The sequence below is a fragment of the Tachyglossus aculeatus genome, chromosome 16 (assembly GCF_015852505.1).
Source record: "Tachyglossus aculeatus isolate mTacAcu1 chromosome 16, mTacAcu1.pri, whole genome shotgun sequence".
In the NCBI taxonomy this organism is placed as follows: Eukaryota; Metazoa; Chordata; class Mammalia; order Monotremata; family Tachyglossidae; genus Tachyglossus; species Tachyglossus aculeatus.
The window spans coordinates 3011202-3029963 of NC_052081.1; the positions used below are offsets into that span (position 1 = coordinate 3011202).

General features: G+C 53.0%; 1 protein-coding gene across 2 annotated transcripts in view; it reads left to right on the forward strand.

Annotated features, from left to right (window-relative positions):
• The window catches only part of IGSF3 (immunoglobulin superfamily member 3), a 62960-nt gene extending 47705 nt beyond the window's left edge, over positions 1 to 15255 (forward strand). For both annotated transcript variants that reach the window (XM_038758422.1, XM_038758423.1), the window contains 4 exons: positions 3063 to 3503; positions 5045 to 5437; positions 11290 to 11739; positions 13752 to 15255. In XM_038758422.1, the coding sequence (XP_038614350.1) occupies positions 3063 to 3503; positions 5045 to 5437; positions 11290 to 11739; positions 13752 to 14002 (1535 nt within the window). In that variant the 3' untranslated portion in view covers positions 14003 to 15255. The remainder of the gene's footprint in view (positions 1 to 3062; positions 3504 to 5044; positions 5438 to 11289; positions 11740 to 13751) is intronic.
• The last annotated feature ends 3507 nt before the right edge of the window (positions 15256 to 18762 follow it).

The window sequence follows — 18762 nt, forward strand, 5'->3', positions numbered from 1 at the left end:
ACATAGTAAGCGCTCAATAAATACGATTGATGATGATGATGATGATGATGACTAAGCGCTTGGGAAGTACAAATTGGCAACATATAGAGACAGTCCCTACCCAACAGTGGGCTCACCGGGATCGGAACCCAGGCGTCCCGCCCCCCGGGACCCGATGTCGGGGGAGGCGAGTGGCGAGTTCTAGCCGGGATGGGGATGAGGGGGGGACCTTCGAAACCGCCGTGCTCGGGGCCAACCGGGCAGGCCGAAACCGGCGGCTCCCGAGTGGCGCCGGAGAGGCCGATGCCCGTCGCCGGAGGCCGGACGGAGGGAGGGGTCCTGCCAACTCGGCCACTCCACCCGCCTTCTTCCCCAACCACAGACCAGTTTCCCAAGCCAGGGAACGGGCAATTTAACCATAGGGTGCCAATTTCCCCTATGCAGTTGCCATAGCAACCGGGGTTTCCCTAGCAACCGGATCAAAAATAGCCCCGGCCCAATTAGGAGATGACTTCAAGGCTGCCTGGGTCTGGACCCCAAAGATCCAGCGTGGCTCGGTGGGAAGAGCCCTGGCTTCGGAGCCAGAGGTCATGGGTTCAAATCCCGGCTCCGCCAACTGTCAGCTGGGTGACTTGGGGCAAGTCACTTCACTTCTCTGGGCCTCAGTTCCCTCATCTGTCAAATGGGGAGGGAGACTGTGAGCCCCACGGGGGACAACCCGATCACCTTGTATCCTCCCCAGCGCTTAGAACAGTGCTTGGCACCTAGTGAGCGCTTAACAAATACCATTATTATTATTATTCTCTGGGCCTCAGTTCCCTCATCTGTCAAATGGGGATGGAGACTGTGAGCCCCACGGGGGACAACCCGATCACCTTGTATCCTCCCCAGCGCTTAGAACAGTGCTTGGCACCTAGTGAGCGCTTAACAAATACCATTATTATTATTATTCTCCGGGCCTCAGTTCCCTCATCTGTCAAATGGGGATTTAGATTGTGAGCCCCACAAGAGACAACCCGATCACCTTGTATCCTCCCCAGCGCTTAGAACAGTGCTTGGCACATAGTAAGCGCTTAATAAATGCCATCATTATGGTTATTATTGTATCCTCCCCAGCGCTTAGAACAGTGCTTTGCACCTAGTGAGCGCTTAACAAATATTATTATTATTTTAAAAAAGGCAGGGGGGAATGGGGTCGAAGGGGGCGGCCCCCCAGGGATCCACCTGTCCGGGAGCCGGCCGGGGGGTCGTGGGGAGAGAAGCAGCGTGGCTCAGTGGAAAGAGCCCGGGCTTTGGAGTCAGAGATCAGGGGTTCGAATTCCGGCTCCACCACAAATCTGCTGTGTGACCTTGGGCAAGTCACTTAACTTCTCTGAGCCTCAGTTCCCTCATCTGTAAAAATGGGGATTAAGACTGTGAGCCCCACGGGGGACAACTTGATCACATTGTATCCCCCCCAGCGCTTAGAACAGTGCTTTGCACATAGTAAGCACTTAACAAATGCCATCATTATTATTATTATTATTATCCACGAGAGAGCGGACGGAACCAGGGTGGCACCAAGATGGGATTTTCCCACCCGTCCAGTGAGCCGGAAGGGCCGACTGTGAGCCCACTTTCATCATCATCATCAGTTGTATTTATTGAGCGCTTACTGTGTGCAGAGCGCTGTACTGAGCGCTTGGGAAGTCCAAATTGACAACAGTTTGCCACTCTCGGGTCTCTAGATGTTGCCGACTTGGACTTCCCAAGCGCTCAGTCCGGTGCTCTGCACACAGTGTCGATCGATTGACCGCTCGAGAGAGCGGGGGCCGCGGGCATCGCTGAGGCGCCGTTTTCCCGTTCCACTTTCATCATCATCATCAGTTGTATCTATTGAGCGCTTACTGTGTGCAGAGCGCTGTACTGAGCGCTTGGGAAGTCCAAATTGGCAACAATTTGCCACTGTCGGGTAGGGACCGTCTCTATACGTTGCCGACTTGGACTTCCCAAGCGCTCAGTCCGGTGCTCTGCACACAGTGTCGATTGATTGATCGATTGACTCGAGAGAGCGGGGGCCGCGGGCATCGCTGAGGCGCCGTTTTCCCGTTCCACTTTCATCATCATCATCAGTTGTATTTATTGAGCGCTTACTGTGTGCAGAGCACTGTACTGAGCGCTTGGGAAGTCCAAATTGGCAACAATTTGCCACTGTCGGGTAGGGACCGTCTCTATACGTTGCCGACTTGGACTTCCCAAGCGCTCAGTCCGGTGCTCTGCACACAGTGTCGATTGATTGATCGATTGACTCGAGAGAGCGGGGGCCACGGGCATCGCTGAGGCGCCGTTTTCCTGTTCCACTTTCATCATCATCATCAGTTGTATTTATTGAGCGCTTACTGTGTGCAGAGCACTGTACGAAGCGCTTGGGAAGTCCAAATTGGCAACAGTTTGCCACTGTCGGGTCTCTATATGTTGCCGACTTGGACTTCCCAAGCGCTCAGTCCGGTGCTCTGCACACAGTGTCGATTGATTGATCGATTGACCGCTCGAGAGAGCGGGGGCCGCGGGCATCGCTGAGGCGCTGTTTTCCCGTTCCACTTTCATCATCATCATCAGTTGTATTTATTGAGCGCTTACTGTGTGCAGAGCACTGGACTAAGTGCTTGGGAAGTCCAAATTGACAGCAGTTTGCCACTGTCGGGTCTCTGTATGTTGCCGACTTGGACTTCCCAAGAGCTCAGTCCGGTGCTCTGCACACAGTGTCGATTGATTGATTGATCGCTTGGCTCGAGAGAGCGGGGGCCGCGGGCATCGCTGAGGCGCCGTTTTCCCGTTCCACTTTCATCATCATCAGTTGTATTTATTGAGGGCTTACTGTGTGCAGAGCACTGTACTAAGCGCTTGGGAAGTCCAAATTGACAACAGTTTGCCACTGTCGGGTCTCTATATGTTGCCGACTTGGACTTCCCAAGTGCTCAGTCCGGTGCTCTGCACACAGTGTCGATTGATTGATCGATCGATTGGCTCGAGAGAGCGGGGGCCGCGGGCATCGCTGAGGCACCGTTTTCCCGTCGTTTTCCCGTTTTTTCCCGCCCGTCCAGTGAGCCGACTGCAGGTGAGCAAGGCCAGGAGGAGCGTGACGATGGTGGAGAGCGGCTCCCTGCAGCTCAACTGCTCGGTGCAGGCCCAGACCAGCCCGGACTCCCACTTCGCCGTGCTGTGGTACGTGCGCCAGGCGACGGGGGCGGGCACGGCGGCGGGCACCGACGGCCGCCTCATCCTGCGGGCCGCCCCCGACTCGGCCCTGGAGCTGAGCGCCTACGCGGAGGAGCGGGGCCTCCGGGGCCGCGTCCAGTTCGAGCGCCGGCCCGCCGCCCTCCCCGGTGCCCTCTTCGCCCTCACCCTGCGGCGGGCGGCCGTCGGGGACAGCGGCGGCTACTACTGCCGCGTGGAGGAGTGGCTGCCGGGCCCCGACGGGCGCGGCTTGTACCGGCTGGCCGAGGAGGCGTCCGGGCAGACCGAGGTCACCGTTAAGCTGCCAGGTAACGACGGCGACGACCCCGGTACTCGTTAAGCGCCTCCCGCGTGCCGGGCACCGGGCTGGGCGCCGGGGAAGGCCCAGCGGGGCGGGCACGGTCCCCGTCCCACGTGGGGCTCCCGGTCTTCATCGGTGAGAAGCAGAAGCAATCAGTCCATCAATCGATCGTATTTATTGAGCGCTTACTGTGTGCAGAGCGCTGTACTAAGCGCTTGGGAAGTACAAATTGGCAACATATAGAGACAGTCCCTACCCAACAGTGGGCTCACAGGCTGGAAGGGGGAGACGGACAACAAAATTCATTCATTCATTCAGTCGTATTTATTGAGCGCTTACTGTGTGCAGAGCACTGTACTAAGCGCTTGGGAAGTACAAGTTGGCACCATCTAGAGACGGTCCCTACCCTACAGCGGGTTCACAGGCTAGAAGGGGGAGACAGACAACAACATTCAGTCAATCATATTTATTGAGCGCTTACTGTGTGCAGAGCACTGTACTAAGCGCTTGGGAAGTACAAGTTGGCCACGTATGGAGACGGTCCCGACCCAACAGTGGGCTCAGAAGCAGTGAGAAGCAGCGTGGCTCAGTGGAAATAATAATAACGTTGGTATTTGTTAAGCGCTTACTATGTGCAAAGCACTGCTCTAGTCCAGGCTTTGGAGTCAGAGGTCGCGGGTTCAAATCCCGGCTCCACCAACTGTCAGCTGGGTGACTTTGGGCAAGTCGCTTCACTTCTCTGGGCCTCAGTTCCCTCCTCTGGAAAATGGGGATGAAGACCGCGAGCCCCCCGTGGGACAACCTGATCACCTTGGAACCTCCCCAGCGCTTAGAACAGTGTCTTTGATTAAATGATACAGAAATAAAGAAGGGACCCAGTCATCATCATCATCATCAATCGTATTTATTGAGCGCTTACTATGTGCAGAGCACTGTACTAAGCGCTTGGGGAGTACAAATTGGCAACATCTAGAGACAGTCCCTACCCACCAGCGGGCTCACAGTCTAAAGGGGGGAGACAGAGAACAAAACCAAACATACTAACAAAATAACATAAATAGAATAGATATGTACAAATAAAATAGAGTAATAAATATGTACAATTGTATTTATTGAGCACTTACTGTGTGCAGGGTGCTGGACTAAGCGCTTGGGAAGCAGCGTGGCTCAGTGGAAAGAGCACGGGCTTTGGAGTCAGAGGTCAGGGGTTCGAATCCCGGCTCCGCCAAATGTCTGCTGTGTGACCTTGGGCAAGTCACTTAACTTCTCTGAGCCTCAGTTACCTCATCTGTAAAATGGGGATTGACTGTGAGCCCCACGTGGGACAACTTAATCACCTTGTATCCTCCCCAGCGCTTAGAACAGTGCTTTGCACATAGTAAGCGCTTAACAAATGCCATTATTATTATTATTATTATTATTGGGAAGTCCAAGTCCCTCCCGCGGCCGTCCCCCGAGGGAGCCGAGGCCCAGAGAGGCTCAGCCCCGGGCCTGGGGGGCCGGAGGGGACGGGACGGGCGGTAACCGGGCCTCGGTTTCCCCTCCCAGACGCCCGCCTGAAGGTCCTCCAGGCCCAGGGCAACGTGACCGTCCTGGAGAGGCAGCGGCTGCAGCTGGGCTGCACTGTAGTGGACAGGTCCAGCGCCCAGGCCCAGTTCTCCGTGCGCTGGCTGGTCGGCGGGCCCGGCCAGAGCCGGACCGTGGCCCGGCTGGGCCGGGACGCCTCCTCCCGGGCCGGGGACCGGCCCGGCGACCCCCAGGAGGCCCGGCTGGACAGCCCGGCCCCCGGCCACTACCGCCTGGTCATCCCCGCCGCGGGCCCGCGCGACGCCGGGGCCTACGCCTGCAGCGTGGAGGAGTGGCTGCCGGGCCCCGACGGCCGCTGGTACAAGCGGGCCGAGGAGACCTCCGGGACCGCCACCGTCACCGTCTCCCGCCCAGGTGAGCCCCCCGATCGCGAAAATCGACCCCCGGGCCTGGAATGCCCCCAATCCCTCCGCCCATCCGCCAAGCTCGCTCTCTTCCTCCCTTCAAGGCCCTGCTGAGAGCTCACCTCCTCCAGGAGGCCTTCCCACACTCAGCCCCTTCCTCTCCTCCTCGCCCCCCTCTCCATCCCCCCCATCTTACCTCCTTCCCTTCCCCACAGCACCTGTATATACATATTTATTACTCTATTTATTTTACTTGTACCTATCTAGTCAATCAATCAATCAATCAATCAATCGTATTTATTGAGCGCTTACTATGTGCAGAGCACTGTACTAAGCGCTTGGAAAGTACAAATTGGCATCACATAGAGACAGTCCCTACCCGATAGTGGGCTCACAGTCTAAAAGGGGGAGTCTATTTATTTTATTTTGTTAGGATGTTTGGTTTTGTTCTCTGTCTCCCCCTTTTAGACTGTGAGCCCGCTGTTGGGGAGGGACTGTCTCTATAAGTTGCCAATTTGGACTTCCCAAGCGCTTAGTACGGTGCTCTGCACATAGTAAGCGCTCAGTAAATACGATTGATGATGATGAAGAAGCGCGACGCTTAATAATCTAACAAGAATGATGGACAAAAACCACAACGCTTAAGAAGAAGAATGATGGTGGCAGCTATTAAGCGCTTACTAGGTGCCTGGCACTGGTCTGAGTGCTGGAGAGGTTACAATAATAATAATAATGATGATGATGACATTTAGTAAGCGATTACTAGGTGCCCAGCACTGTGGGGAGGTTACATTAATAATAATAATAATAATAATGATGATGATGATGGCATTTATTATGTGCTTACTGTGGGCAAAGCACTGTTCTAAGCGCTGGGGAGGTTACAATAGTAATAATAATCATGATGATGACATTTAGTAAGCAATTACTAGGTGCCCAGCACTGTTCTAAGTGCTGGGGAGGTTACATTAATAACAATAATAATAATAATGATGATGATGGCATTTATTATGCGCTGACTATGTGCAAAGCACTGTTCTGAGCTCTGGGGAGGTTACAATAATAATAATAATCATGATGATGACATTTAGTAAGCGATTACTAGGTGCCCAGCACTGTTCTAAGTGCTGGGGAGGTTACATTAATAATAATAATAATAATGATGATGATGATGGCATTTATTATGCACTGACTATGTGCAAAGCACTGTTCTGAGCGCTGGGGAGGTTACAATAATAATAATAATCAGGATGATGACATTTATTAAGCGATTACTATGTCCCCAGCACTGTTCTAAGCGCTGGGGGGTTACATTAATAATAATAATGATGATGACGGCATTTATTACGCGCTATGTGCAAAGCACTGTTCTGAGCGCTGGGGAGGTTACAATAATAATAATGATGATGACATTTATTAAGCAATTACTGGGTGCCAAGCACTGTTCTAAGCGCTGAGGAGGTTACATTAATAATAATAATAATAATGATGATGATGGCATTTATTACGCGCTGACTATGTGCAAAGCACTGTTCTGAGCGCTGGGGAGGTTACAATAATAATAATAATGATGATGATGACATTTATTAAGCGATTACTATGTGCCCAGCACTGTTCTGAGCACTGGGGAGGTTACAATAATGATAATAATCATGATATTAAGCGATTACTATGTGCCCAGCACTGTTCTGAGCGCTGGGGAGGTTACATTAATAATAATAATAATGATGATGATGACGGCATTTATTATGCGCTTACTATGTGCCAAGCACTGTTCTGAGCACTGGGGAGGTTACAATAATGATAATAATAATAATAATAATAATGGCATTTATTAAGCGCTTACTATATGCTGAGCACTGTTCTAAGCACTGGGGAGGTTACAATAATAATAATAATAACGATGATGACATTTATTAAGCGCTTACTATGTGCAGAGCACTGTTCTAAGCGCTGGGCAGGTTACAGTGATAATAATAGTGATGGCATTTATTAAGCGCTTACTATGGGCAAAGTACTGTTCTAAGAGCTGGGGAGGTTACAATAATAATAATAATAATAATGATGATGACATTTATTAAGCGATTACTATGTTCAAAGCACTATTCTAAGCACTGGGGAGGTTACAGTAATAATGATGATGACATTTATTAAGCGATTACTATGTGCCAAGCACTGGTCTAAGCGCTGGGGAGGTTACAATAATAATAATAAAGGCATTTGTTAAGCACTTACTATGTGCCAAGCACTGTTCTAAGTGCTGGGGAAGTTACAATAATAATGATGGTATTTGTTAAGCGCTTACTATGCGCAAAGCCCTGTTCTAAGCGCTGGGGAGATTACAAGATGATCAGGTTGTCCCACGGGGGGCTCACAGTTTTAATCCCATTTTACAGATGAGTGAACTGAGGCCCAGAGAAGTTGTGACTTGCCCAAAGTCACCCAGCTGACAATTGGCAGATCTGGGATTTGAGCCAATGAATTTTGACTCCAAAGCCCGGGCTCTTTTCCACTGAGCCACGCTGCTTCTCATAATAATAATAATAATAATAATAATAATAATAATAATAATAATAATAATAATAATAATAATAATAATAATAATTTAATTAATTAATTATTAACTAATAATAACGTTGGTATTTAAGCATTTACTCAGAGAAGCAGCGTGGCTCAGTGACAACCTGATCACCTTGTATTCCCCCAGCGCTTAGAACATAGTAAGCGCTTAACAAATGCCACCATTATTATTATTATTATTACTACCCAACAAGCAATCAACCAATCAATCAATTGTATTTATTGGCTTTGGAGTCAGAGTTCATGGGTTCAAATCCCGGCTCCGCCACTTGTCAGCTGGGTGACCTTGGGTGAGTCACTTCACTTCTCTGGGCCTCAGTTCCCTCATCTGTAAAATGGGGATGAAGACTGTGAGCCCCCCGGGGGACAACCTGATCACCTTGTAACCTCCCCAGCGCTTAGAACAGTGCTTGGCCCATAGTAAGCGCTTAATAAATGCCATCATTATTACTATGGGCCAAGCACTGTTCTAACACTGGGGGAGATACATGGTCTTTGTGGTTCAAAGGGAAGAGCTGGGATCTCCGCCCCACCTTGCAGGGGGGAAACTGAGGCCCAGAGGGGCGGGATGGGGAGGTGTCTCCCCCCATGATGGGTCTGGAAGCCCCTCATTCATTCATTCAATCGTATTTATTGAGCGCTACTGTGTGCAGAGCACTGGACTAAGCACTTGGGAAGTCCAAGTCGGCAACATCTAGAGACGGTCCCTAGAGAAGCAGCGTGGCTCAGTGGAAAAAGCCCGGGCTTTGGAGTCAGAGGTCACGGGTTCGAATCCCAGCTCTGCCACGTGTCTGCTGTGTGACCTTGGGCGAGTCACTTCACTTCTCCGAGCCTCCGTTCCCTCATCTGTAAAATGGGGATGAAGACTGTGAGCCCCATGGGGGACAACCCGATCACCTTGTATCCCCCCCAGTGCTTAGAACAGAGTAAGCGCTTAACAAATGCCACCATCATTATTATTATTATTATTATTATTACTACCCAACAATCAATCAATCAATCGTATTTATTGAGCGCTTACTGTGTGCAGAGCACTGTACTAAGCACTTGGGGAAGTCCAAGTTGGCAACATCTAGAGACAGTTCCGACCCAACAGCGGGCTCACGGTCTAGAAGGGGGAGACAGGGAACAAAACAAAACATATGAAGAAAATAGAATAAATAGGGATTGGGATTGGAAGCCCCACGTGGGACAACCTGACCACCTTGTATTCCCCCCAGCGCTTAGAACAGTGCTTGGCACATAGTAAGCGCTTCTTTCAGACTGTGAGCCCACTGGTGGGTAGGGACCGTCTCTAGATGTTGCCAACTTGGACTTCCCAAGCGCTTAGTCCAGTGCTCCGCATCATCATCATCATCATCATCATCAGTTGTATTTATTGAGCGCTTACTGTGTGCAGAGCACTGGACTAAGCGCTTGGGAAGTACAGATTGGCAACATCTAGAGACGGTCCCTACCCAACAGCGGGCTCACAGTCTAAAAGGGGGAGACAGAGACCAAAACCAAACATACTATCATCATCATCAATCGTATTTACTGAGCGCTTACTGTGTGCAGAGCACTGGACTAAGCGCTTGGGAAGTACAGATTGGCAACATATAGAGACAGTCCCTACCCAACAGTGGGCTCATGAGCGCTTACTGTGTGCAGAACACTGGACTAAGCGCTTGGGAAGTACAAATTGGCAACATGTAGAGACAGTCCCTACCCAACAGTGGGCTCACAGTCTAAAAGGGGGGAGACAGAGACCAAAACCAAACATACTATCATCATCATCAATCGTATTTATTGAGCGCTTACTGTGTGCAGAGCACTGTAGTAAGCGCTTGGGAAGTACAAATTGGCAACATCTAGAGACAGTCCCTACCCAACAGCGGGCTCACAGTCTAAAAGGGGGAAACAGAGAACAAAACCAAACATACTATCATCATCATCAATCGTATTTACTGAGCGCTTACTGTGTGCAGAGCACTGGACTAAGCGCTTGGGAAGTACAAATTGGCAACATCTAGAGACAGTCCCTACCCAACAGTGGGCTCATGAGTGCTTACTGTGTGCAGAGCACTGTGGTAAGCACTTGGGAAGTACAAATTGGCAACATGTAGAGACAGTCCCTACCCAACAGCGGGCTCACAGTCTAAAAGGGGGGAGACAGAGAACAAAACCAAACATACTATCATCATCATCAATCGTATTTATTGAGCGCTTACTGTATGCAGAGCACTGGACTAAGCGCTTGGGAAGTACAAATTGGCAACATCTAGAGACAGTCCCTACCCAACAGTGGGCTCATGAGCGATTACTGTGTGCAGAGCACTGTGGTAAGCGCTTGGGAAGTACAAATTGGCAACATGTAGAGACAGTCCCTACCCAACAGCGGGCTCACAGTCTAAAAGGGGGGAGACAGAGACCAAAACCAAACATACCATCATCATCATCAATCGTATTTATTGAGCGCTTACTGTGTGCAGAGCACTGTAGTAAGCGCTTGGGAAGTACAAATTGGCAACATGTAGAGACAGTCCCTACCCAACAGCGAGCTCACAGCCTAAAAGGGAGGAGACAGAGAACAAAACCAAACATACTATCATCATCATCAATCGTATTTATTGAGCGCTTACTGTGTGCAGAGCACTGGACTAAGCGCTTGGGAAGTACAAATTGGCAACATCTAGAGACAGTCCCTACCCAACAGCGGGCTCACAGTCTAAAAGGGGGGAGACAGAGAACAAAACCAAACATACCATCATCATCATCAATCGTATTTATTGAGCGCTTACTGTGTGCAGAGCACTGGACTAAGCGCTTGGGAAGTACAAATTGGCAACATGTAGAGACAGTCCCTACCCAACAGCGGGCTCACAGTCTAAAAGGGGGAGACAGAGACCAAAACCAAACATACTATCATCATCATCAATCGTATTTATTGAGCGCTTATGTGTGCAGAGCACTGGACTAAGCGCTTGGGAAGTCCAGATTGGCAACATCTAGAGACAGTCCCTACCCAACAGTGGGCTCATGAGTGCTTACTGTGTGCAGAGCACTGTAGTAAGCGCTTGGGAAGTACAAATTGGCAACACGTAGAGACAGTCCCTACCCAACAGTGGGCTCATGAGCGCTTACTGTGCGCAGAGCACTGGACTAAGCGCTTGGGAAGTCCAGATTGGCAACATCAATCGCAAAGCACACAGTAAGCGCTCAATAAATACGATTGATTGATGATGGATCGATTAACAAATCCCATCATCACCCTGTACGAACACCGACGTGTCTGGGGCCCAGAGCCCGCGCTGCAGGTGGAGGCGGCGGCCGCCAACGCCACGGTGCCCGAGGACGGGCCCTTCCGGCTGGACTGCGCCGTCCTGGCCCGCTCGGCCGGGGACTCCCGCCTGGCCGTGGCCTGGCTGGCCCTCCGCCCCCGGCGGGGGTCCGGCCGGGATGAAGACCCCGAGGAGGAGGACGGAGGAGGAGGAGGAGGAGAAGAGCGGGCCACGGTGCTGAGCGTGCGCCCCGACGCCGTGTTCGGGCCGGAGGGCGGCCCCTGGGCGGGCCGGCTGCGTTTCCAGAGGCCGTCGCCCACCCTGTACCGGCTGACCGTGCTGAGGGCCCGGCCGGACGACGCGGGCAACTACTCCTGCAGGGTGGAGGAGTGGCTGCCCGACGCCCGCGACCAGTGGTACCTGCTGGCCCGAGAGGAGTCCGCCCCCGTGGGCATCCGGGTCCTGGACGCAGGTGAGGACGTCCTCCGGGCGCCGGGAATTCCCTCTCCGAGGAACGGCCGTGATGCTGATAATAATCATAATAATGGGATCTGCTCCCCCCGGCCCGGGACGCCCTCCCTCCGCACGCAATAATAATAACACACACCGTAAGCGCTCAATAAATCATCATCATCAATGGTATTTATTGAGCGCTTACTGTGTGCAGAGCACTGGACTAAGCGCTTGGGAAGTACAAGTTGGCAGCATACAGAGACAGTCCCTACCCAACAGTGGGCTCACAGTCTAAAAGGTATTTCTTCCCCCCGGCCCAGAATGCCCTCCCTCCGCACGCAATAATAATAACACACACAGAAAGCACTCAATAAATCATCATCATCAACCGTATTTATTGAGCGCTTACGGTGTGCAGAGCACTGGACTAAGCGCTTGGGAAGTACAAGTTGGCAGCATAGAGAGACAGTCCCTACCCAACAGTGGGCTCACAGTCTAAAAGGTATTTCTTCCCCCCGGCCCAGAATGCCCTCCCTCCGCACACAATAATAATAACACACACTGTAAGCACTCAGTAAATCATCATCATAATAATGTTGGTCTTTGTTAAGCGCTTACTATGTGCAAAGCACTGCTCTAAGCGCTGGGGCAGGTACAAGGTGATCAGGTTGTCCCACAAGGGGCTCACAGTCTTCATCCCCATTTTCCAGATGAGGGAACGGAGGCCCAGAGAAGTGAAGTGAGTTTCCCAACGTCACCCAGCTGACTAGTGGCGGGGCCGGGATTTGAACCCACAACCTCTGGCTCCAAAGCCCGGGCTCTTTCCACCGAGCCATGCTGTGTGCAGAGCACTGTGTACTGTGTGCGGAGCACTGTACTAAGCGCTTGGGAAGTACAAGTTGGCAGCATATAGAGACAGTCCCTACCCAGCAGTGGGCTCACAGTCTAAGAGGTATTTCTTCCCCCCGGCCCAGAATGCCCTCCCTCCACACACAATAATAATAATACACACAGTAAGCGCTCAATAAATACGATTGATTGATTGATTGATAATAAGGATGGCATTTGTTAAGCGCTTTCTATGTGCAAAGCACCGTTCTAAGCGCTGGGGGATGTTACAAGGTGATCAGGTTGTCCCACGGGGGGCTCACGGTTTTAGTCCCCATTTCACAGATGAGGTAACTGAGGCACAGAGAATCAGTCAATCAATCAGTCGTATTTATTGAGCGCTTACTGTGTGCAGAGCGCTGTACTAAGCGCTTGGGAAGTACAAGTTGGCAACATCTAGAGAGAGTCCCTACCCAATTGATTGATTGATAATAATGGTGGCATTTGTTAAGCGCTTACTATGTGCAAAGCACTGTTCTAAGCACTGGGGGAGGTTACAAGGTGATCAAGTTGTCCCACGGGGGGCTCACAGTCTTAATCCCCATTTTACAGATGAGGGAACTGAGGCACAGAGAAGTGAAGTGACTCGCCCAAAGCCACACAGCTGACAATTGGAAGAGCCGGGATCTGAACCCATGACCTCTTTCCATACTTACGCTTCTCGTTAAGCGCTTACTGCGTGCCCAGCGCCGGGGCAGCTACGAGGCAGTCAGGCCGGGCACGGGGCTCGTAGTCTTAATAATAATAATAATAATAGCATTTATTAAGCGCTTACTATGTGCAGAGCACTGTTCTAAGCGCTGGGGAATTTACAAGGTGATCAGGCTGTCCCCCGTGGGGCTCACAGTGTTAATCCCCATTTTCCAGATGAGGTAACTGAGGCCCAGAGCAGTTAAGTGACCTGCCCAAAGTCGCGCAGCTGACGAGTGGCGGAGCCGGGATTTGAACCCGTGACCTCTGACTCCAAAGCCCGGGCTCTTTCCACTGAGCCACGCTGCTTCTCTATCCTCCTCCCCGTTTTATCGATGAGGCCCAGAGAAGTGAGGTGACTTTCCCAGGGTCACACAGCAGAACGGTGGGGCGGCAGGGGGGGGGGTCCGCCGCGGCCCTTCACACCCTCCGTCCGTCCGTCCGTCCGTGCAGGGTCCACGCTGCAGTCGGCCGTCTGCGCCAACGACGCCCTCTTCTACTTCGTCTTCTTCTACCCCTTCCCGGTGTTCGGGCTCCTGGTCGCGGCGCTGGTGCTGGCGCTGGTGCGGGGCCGCCACGCCGGGCGGAAGGCCGACGGCAAGAACGGCGTCCCCCTGCTCTGGATCAAGGAGCCGCACCTCAACTACTCGCCCACCTGCCTGGAGCCCCCCGTGCTCAGCATCCACCCCGGGACTATAGACTAGCCGCCCCCCGAGATGCCCCGGGGCGGCGGCGGCGGCGGCGGCGGGCTGCGACGGCATCACCCCGAGGGGGCCGGTTCCCCCGGCGGGACCAACCCCGCTCGCCCTCCGGCCCGGTCCTCGTGGCGTCCGGCGGCGAGGGACGGGGCGTCCGCCCTTTCGGGCGGCACAGAGGACCCGTCGGTGCCAGGCGCCGCCCGCCCCTCCCGTCCGGTGGCCTGTCCCTGCCTCCGTCCCTGCCCCGCCGCCGGGGTCAAAGGTCTCCAAGAACTCGGAACGGACAAGGCTGGCCCCCTCGTCCCCCCGGGGGCCACGGCGGCCGGAGACCGAAGGACGGGTCTCCGGGGGGGCTCCGGTGACCTTGCGAACCCAGGCTCGGTGACCGGAGGCCGCCCCGGACTCCATTTGGCCAACACGCTACCCCCCACCGTGGTATCCGTTAGGCGCTCACTACGTGCCAGGCGCCGTACTAAGCGCCGGGGCACGTACGAGCAGATGGGGCTGAATCCCCGTCCGGCGGCCGAGGGGACCGAGGCCCGGGGAAGCGGAGCGACTCGCCCAAGGTCACCCCGCGCTTCAGAGGGCCGACCTGGGATCTTCCGGGGGTCCGAGCCGGCCTCGGGACCCCCTTCCCTCTCCGGCGTGCGGCGGGGTCAGCCGTCCAACGGGCGGGAGCCTCTCCGCCTCCCCGGACGGACATCGGAGCGGCGACTTTTTCCGTGATCGGCACCTCCGTCCTCCCGTCGGCGGCGACGGTCTGGGACTTTCGATTGCCCTGCCCAGACGTCCCCCCCGGAACAGTAGTAATAATAGTAATAATAATAGAATAATAATCAAAGGACCTCGCTGGCTCTCGCCGGGACGGTGGCTTCCGCCAGGCCCGTGGTCTTCCGTCGTCGTTAGCCTCACCGCATCCCGTTTTCCGTCCCCCCTTATTCCGGCCACTCCGATCTCTCCCTCTCCTCGCCTCTTGGAAAGCACAGAGCCCTTCCCCGCCGTCTACACCGCCAGGCGGAAGCCGGTTTTCCCCGTCCGCTGTCTTTCCCCCCGGCCTCCCCTCTTCCCCCTCCGCCGCCGGAATCCCGATCCGGAGGCGGTGGTTGTCTAAGGGCTTTTCCTCAGAGTCGGTGGGGCTGGGGGTGGGTCTTGATGGGGGGGTACAATTTTTGACTTTTTTAAAGAATAAAAAAAGGTGCTACTCGACCAGAAGGGGTACAGCTACTTTGGCCTGGGATGTCCGGGCGCCAGACCCCATTTTCGAGGCTTTTCGGTTCTCCCGGGGGTAGGGGAGGGGGTGGGAAGCGAAGATGGGAGGGATGGTGGGGTGGGAAGGGGGTGGTTCGAAAAGAAACCGAAGGCAGTATTGTATTTTTGGAAAGGGATGATTCTTCCCTCTCGAGGGCCGGTAGGCCGGGAATGACGTCGAGGGGTGACCTTGGTCATTTTTAGACTGTGAGCCCACCGCTGGGTAGGGACTGTCTCTATATGTTGCCAACTTGTACTTCCCAAGCGCTTAGTACAGTGCTCTGCACACAGTAAGCGCTCAATAAATACGATTGATTTCAGCTGGGCCAGAAAATCCGGGGTCACCTCCCCAAATCCCGCAGCCCGTCGTTGCCTTTTGGGCCCTGGAGGATGCCGGGATGGGCAAGGAATGTGCCGACCCCCATCCCGGTTCAGCGCTTCCCAAACGCCGGTCCTTCGACTGCCACTTTGGAAGGAGGAGGAGAAAAAATTGTCCTTGCATGATGGGGAAAATGGGCGGGTTTTTTTTTTTTTTTTTAAGAAACACAAAAGACTTGTATCTTATATTGCACTAAAAATGTTTTATAAACACTCGAGACCTGGAATAAATGATGGTGGGCTGTTTTTTTTTGTTCACGGGGCCGGGGAGAGAGAGAGGCCGCCTTCATTGAAACAGTGCTTTGCACATTGTAAGCGCTTAATAAAATGCCATTATTCAAATGCCATTATTCAAATGCCATTATTAATAATGATAATTGTGTATTTGCTAAGCACTTTGTGCCCGGCGCTGCTTTGCTAACAAATGCCATTATTATTATTATTAGTATTAAGTGCTGGGGTGGATTCAAGCAAATGGGGTTGGACACGGTCCCTGTGATAATGGTAATAATGATGGAATTTGTTAAGCGCTTACTATGTGCCGGGAACTGTACTAAGCGCGAGGGTGGATGCAAGTGAATCGGGTTGGACACGGTCGCTGTGATAATGATAATAATGGTGGTATTTGCTAAGCACTTACTCTGTGCCAGGCACTTTACTAAGCGCCGGGGTGGATGCAAGCAAATCGGGTTGGACACAGTCCCTGTGATAATGGGAATGGTGGTATTTGCTAAGCGCTTACTCTGTGCCAGGCACTGTACTAAGCGCCGGGGTGGATGCAAGCAAATCGGGTTGGACACGGTCCCTGTGATAATGGGAATAATGGTGGTATTTGCTAAGCGCTTACTCTGTGCCAGGCACTGTACTAAGCGCCTGGGTGGATGCAAGCAAATCGGGTTGGACACGGTCCCTGTGATAATGAGAATAATGATGGGATTTGTTAAGCGCTTACCCTGTGCAGGGCACTGTACTAAACGCCAGGGTGGCTGTAAGCAAATCGGGTTGGACACGGTCCCTGTGATAATGATAATAATGGTGGTATTTGTTAAGCGCTTACGATAATGATGGTATTTATTAAGCGCTTACTATGTGCCAAGCACGGTTCTAAGCACTGGGGAGGTTACAAGATGATCAGGTTGTCCCACGCGTGGCTCATAATTTTAATCCCCATTTTCCAGATGAGGTAACTGAGGCCCAGAGAAGTGAAGTGACTTGCCCAAAGTCACACAGCTGGCAGTTGGCGGAGCCGGGATTTGAACCCATGACCTCTGACTCCAAAGCCCGGGCTCTTTCCACTGAGCCACGCTGCCTCTCTAATGCAAGCAAATCGGGTTGGACACGGTCCCTGTGATAATGGGAATAACGGTGGTGTTTGCTAAGCGCTTACTGTGTGCCAGGCTCTGTACTGAGCGCCGGGGTGGATGCAAGCAAATGGGGTTGGACACGGTCCCTGTGATAATGAAAATAATGATGGTATTTGTTAAGCGCTTACTCTGTGCCGGGCACTGTACTAAGCGCTGGAGTGGATGCAAGCAAATCGGGTTGGACACGGTCCCTGTGATAATGATAATAATGGTGGTATTTGTTAAGCACTTACTGTAATGATGGTATTTATTAAGCGCTTACTATGTGCCAAGCACTGTTCTAAGCGCTGGGGAGGTTACAACGTGATCAGGTTGTCCCTCGTGGGACTCACAGTCTTCATCCCCATTTTACAGATTAGGGAACTGAGGTAACTTCCCCGGTCACACAGCTGACAATCAGCGGAGGCGGAATTCGAACCCATGACCACCGACTCCTCTGACTCCAGAGCCCGGGCTCTTTTCCACTGAGCCACGCTGCTTCTAGACCGTGAGCCCATTGTTGGGTAGGGACCGTCTCTGTCTGTTGCCCAATTGGACTTCCCAAGCGCTTAGTACAGTGCTCTGCACACAGCGCTTAATAAATACGATGGAAAGAAGGAATCCGATTGAATGAATTTGTCTTGTTGTCCGTCTCCCCTCACCTTCTAGGCCCGGGAGCCCGTTGTTGAGTGGGGATCGTCTCTGTTGCAGAATTAGACTTCCCAGGCGCTTAGTCCAGTGCTCTGCACACAGTCGGCGCTCAATAAATACGACGGAAGGAAGGAAGGAAGGAAGGAAGGAATCCGATTGAATGAATGAGTGTCGTTGTCCGTCTCCCCCCCTTCTAGGCCGGGAGCCCGGCGTTGAAGGAGGGAGGGAGGGAAAGGAGGGAGAAGGAGGAAAAGGAGAAGGGAGGAAGGAAGGAGGCAGGGTGGAGAAGAAGGAAGGAGGAAAAGGGGGAGGAGGGAGGAAAAGGAGGGAGGGAAGGAAAGGGAGGGAAGAAAGGAAGGGAAGGAGGGAGTGAGGGAAAGGAGGGAGAAGGAGGAAAAACATGAGGAAGGAAGGAGGCAGGGAGGAAAAGAGGGGAGGAGGGAAGGAAGGAAAGGGAGGGAAGAAAGGAAGGGAAGGAGGGAGTGACGGAAAGGAGGGAGAAGGAGGCAGGGAGGAAAAGAGGGGAGGAGGGAGGGAAGGAAAGAGGGAGGGAAGAAAGGAAGGGAAGGAGGGAGGAAAAGAAGGAGGGAGGGGAGGAAGGAAAGGGAGGGAAGAAAGGAAGGGAAGGAGGGAGTGAGGGAGAAGGAGGAAAAGGAGAAGGGAGGAAGGAAGGAGGCAGGGAGGAAAAGGGAAGGAGGGAGGAAAAGAAGGAGGGAGGGAAGAAAGGAAGGGAAGGAGGGGGTGAGGGAAAGGAGGAAAAGGATAAGGGAGGAAGGAAGGAGGCAGGGAGGAAAAGAGGGGAGGAGGGAGGAAAAGAAGGAGGGAGGGAAGGAAGGAAAGAGGGAGGGAAGAAAGGAAGGGAAGGAGGGAGTGAGGGAGAAGGAGGATAAGGAGAAGGGAGGAAGGAAGGAGGCAGGGAGGAAAATAGAGGGAGGGAAGGAAAGAGGGTGGGAAGAAAGGAAGGGAGGGAAGGGAAGGAAGGAAGGAAAGAAAGAAGGAAGGAGGGAATCCGGCTGCATGAATTTGTGTCGTCGGCCGTCCGCCCCCTTGCAGGCCGGCGGCCCGTGGGTGTGGAGGGGCCGGCTCCTTCTGGGGCCCCTCTCTCCTCTCCCAAGCGCTTAGCCCAGTGCTCCGCGCACAGGAAGC